This window comes from Atta colombica, unplaced genomic scaffold (genome assembly GCF_001594045.1).
Source record: "Atta colombica isolate Treedump-2 unplaced genomic scaffold, Acol1.0 scaffold58, whole genome shotgun sequence".
In the NCBI taxonomy this organism is placed as follows: Eukaryota; Metazoa; Arthropoda; class Insecta; order Hymenoptera; family Formicidae; genus Atta; species Atta colombica.
The window spans coordinates 1473025-1477071 of record NW_017259548.1 but is presented as its reverse complement, the minus strand read 5'-3'; the positions used below and the strand labels follow the sequence as shown (position 1 = coordinate 1477071).

General features: G+C 32.9%; 1 protein-coding gene across 3 annotated transcripts in view; it reads left to right on the top strand.

Annotated features, from left to right (window-relative positions):
• LOC108692076 (C-1-tetrahydrofolate synthase, cytoplasmic) overlaps window positions 1-4047 on the top strand; it is a 7404-nt gene that overhangs the window by 2420 nt on the left and 937 nt on the right. For all 3 annotated transcript variants that reach the window (XM_018200185.1, XM_018200186.1, XM_018200187.1), the window contains exons 4-11: window positions 53-145; window positions 234-375; window positions 492-603; window positions 1465-2030; window positions 2116-2419; window positions 2492-2709; window positions 2969-3432; window positions 3744-3996. In XM_018200185.1, coding sequence (XP_018055674.1) covers window positions 53-145; window positions 234-375; window positions 492-603; window positions 1465-2030; window positions 2116-2419; window positions 2492-2709; window positions 2969-3432; window positions 3744-3996 — 2152 coding nt within the window. The remainder of the gene's footprint in view (window positions 1-52; window positions 146-233; window positions 376-491; window positions 604-1464; window positions 2031-2115; window positions 2420-2491; window positions 2710-2968; window positions 3433-3743; window positions 3997-4047) is intronic.

Sequence of the window (4047 nt, the reverse complement as noted above, 5' to 3'; positions counted from 1 at the left end):
ATATATATATATAATTTTATTCATCCAGATATATAATTATTCAATATTGCAGATTAAATACTATTAATGAAGGCCGAGTTGCGATCGGTGATATGTCTGGATTTCTGCCATGCACTCCAAACGGCTGTATCGAGTTAATCAAAAGGTTTGCTATCTATCTCAGCAAATTAATTTAATATGCAATATATAAGAAGTTTTTTCATTATGCGTTAAACTGAAAAAACAACTTTTAGAAGCGGCGTGCCTATTGGCGGTGCTAAAGCTGTTGTTTTAGGAAGGAGTAAGATTGTTGGTACTCCTGTTGCTGAACTATTAAAATGGCATAATGCCACTGTAACAGTCTGCCACTCAAAAACGAAAAATCTCTCTGATGTCGTAAGTAATCATTTAAGTTTATGATTTTTTTTTTCTTATAGTATTTGTAAAATAAAATAAAATAAATAACTGTATTAACTGTAAAGGCTTGTGATATTTTCTTAAATTTATTTTAGGTGCGTGAAGCTGATATTTTAGTAGTAGGTATAGGACAACCCGAATTAGTTAAGGGTGATTGGATTAAGCCAGGTGCCGTTGTCATCGATTGTGGCATCAATCCCATTCCAGGTATTAAGCTTTATTATTTATGTGATGATATATTTGAAAGATAAATTAAAATTCACAATCAATTATTAAAATTTATCTTGGAAAATTCTGAAATGTCTTAAATAATTTTTCAGAACACCAATGTATCGATTGTTTTTCATAAAAAAAGATCGTAACGTTTGTAATTTACTATTTTCAAACTAAAAAATATAAACATATCGCGATAATGGTACAAAAAGACAAAATATTTATTATAATTTTTTATATTTAAATAAATTCTTTATAATTAATATTATTACATACATATATTATATAATTTATTATGTAATTTAAATATTATAAATTAAATAAATATTTTTAAAGAATAAGATTTGCAAGTACGAACTGTAAACATGTTTGTGTTTGTATTATACATTGACGTTATTACTCTTTCTCTTCTTCTTTTCTCCCTCATTACGACAGAAGACATTATCATACCCATACATCTCTGATCATTAAAAAAAAAATATAGAAACATAGTTGATTATTTAGTTTAAGTTCAGTCACATCCGGGTACGGGCGTCATGCACAACGTGTCAGTTTATGATAACATAAGCGCGTAAAGCATTTATCTTCCAATATGAGGCAATACATGAATTAATTTATCAAATAAATATATTATATTACAATTAATTATAATTTTATCTTAAAATAAAATTATAATTAATTGTAATATAATATATTTATTTCTCTTTTTCTCTTTTTATATTTGAAATAATTTAACAAAAAAATTTTGAGACATAAACATAATCAAACATAATCAAAACATAATCGAACGAAAAATCCAATCGAATTGGATTTTCAAATCCAATAAATATCACTAAATCATTAATGGTGTTTCAGATTCTACAAAGAAAAGCGGACAACGTTTGGTAGGCGACGTAGCATATCAAGAAGCTGTTAAAGTAGCTTCGTACATTACACCAGTACCCGGCGGTGTTGGACCAATGACAGTCGCTATGTTAATGAAAAATACCGTGATATCCGCGCAAAGATCGGCGGAAAAGCTGTTCAACAGTCAATGGAAATTGCGGACTCTTAAACTGAATCCTGTGAGACCCGTACCGAGCGATATCGATATCTCCAGGAGTCAAGAGCCAAAATCGATCGTTGCATTAGCTGAAGAAATTGGATTATTATCGAACGAGTTTAGTCCTTACGGCAGCAAAAAAGCTAAGATCGGTCTCAGTGTATTACAACGACTAAAGAATCAAAAAAATGGAAAATATGTTGTGGTAGCGGGCATCACGCCAACGCCATTTGGTGAAGGAAAAAGCACGACTTCCGTTGGATTGGTGCAAGCACTAACGGCGCACAGAGGCAAAAATTCTTTCGTTACTCTTAGACAACCTAGCCAAGGACCTACATTTGGCGTTAAAGGAGGAGCTGCTGGAGGAGGATATTCACAGGTATGAGTAAAAGAAATTTCTTCAAATAACGATAACTATCAATATTTATGATGAAGATGTACTGTTTATTGACACCTTGTTATAGGTAATACCTATGGAGGAATTTAATCTTCACCTAACCGGGGATATTCATGCTGTTTCTGCCGCAAATAATCTTTTGGCGGCGCAAATTGATGCACGATACTTCCACGAGTCCACTCAGAGTGATAAAGTCCTATATGATCGATTGGTACCAACTATTAAAGGTGTCAGGAAATTCTCAAAAATCCAGCTGAGACGATTGGAAAAACTTGGCATCACAAAAACTGATCCGAATTCGTTAACGGAAGAAGAAAAACGTCAATTTGCAAGACTTGACATCGATCCAAATAACATCATATGGACGCGAGGTGCGATTTAAGAACTTATAGGAATATATTCCGTGAAAAAGATATTGTATTTGCATCTTTTCTGTTATGCAGTGGTGGATATTAACGATCGATTTTTGCGGAAGATCTCCATTGGTCAGAGCCCAACCGAGAAAGGCAAGACAAGAGAAACCTCATTCTGTATTTCTGTTGGATCTGAAATAATGGCAATCCTTGCATTATCAACTAATGCCGAAGATATGAAAAAACGACTTGGTAATATCGTTATCGGATTTAGCAAAAGCGGCGAGCCTTTAACTGCTGAAGATTTTGTTAGTATAATTATTTAAAATTGTATGTGAAAAATTATCTTAATTATATTTTTCGATATTATTATTTATATGAAATAACGATTTTTTTTATTATCTCGTTAAATTATATGTATTTTAATAATTTAAATTAAAGTATAATTACATTCAATTACAATTAGATAATTAGATAAATAAACCATTCACAATAATCTTTACATCTTCACAATTTTGTATAACGAAAACAATTTGCGGCTTGTTTAAATATCTACTTAATCCTCAGGGTATGACAGGAGCAATGGCGATTCTGCTAAAAGATGCTATAGAACCGACACTTATGCAATCATTGGAAGGTACACCTGTAATAGTACACGCTGGACCATTCGCCAATATAGCCCACGGTTGTTCATCTATTATCGGCGACGCTATTGCTCTAAAATTAGTCGGACCGAAAGGCATTGTAATAACAGAAGCCGGATTTGGATCGGATATTGGCATGGAAAAGTTTTTTGACATCAAATGTCGTACTTCCGGATACGTACCGAATGCTGTCGTACTTGTAGCGACTATTAGAGCATTGAAGATGCACGGTGGTGGGCCACCGGTTACGACCGGAGCACCGTTAAAAAAAGAGTATATCGAAGAAAATGTTGAACTTGTTAGAAAAGGCTTACCAAATCTGCGAAAACACATCAGTAATGGTTTGAAATATGGCGTGTCCGTAGTTGTTGCCATCAACTCTCACAGGTGATTTTTCTTACAAATAATTAATAGTATGATAGTTTTCTATTACAAAAGTTAAATCCGCAGTCATCAGAATACTAATCTTGAATATATATTATTTGTTTCGTTGAAGTTTTTGTTGTAATCCTTATTTTACTAACAGTTATCAAATTATTACGAACTCAAAGAGAATGTTTTAAGAATTTTATTTCATGATGATGTGACATCATCATACTTATGAAAATTTTATAAACAAAGCTAACATATTCAAGCATATGAATCGTAACATTTGAATTAATACAATCGGTCATAGATGAGTATCATTAATCTTTCAGTACCGATACTCAAGCGGAGCTAGAGCTCGTTAAGCAAGCAGCCTTGGAAAGCGGTGCAACTGATGCAGTAATATGCACTCATTGGGCCGAAGGTGGGGCTGGTGCTATAGCTCTTGCGGATGCAGTAATAGCAGCTACCGAAAAAAATAGTAATTTCGAACTATTATACGATCTCGAGGATAGCATCGAAGAAAAAATTAATAAGATCGCTAAAGAGATTTATGGTGCTGGCCAAGTCGTTCTCGCGGAAAAGGTGAACAAATATTTTTATCCCACATACATATATGTATATATATATTATATA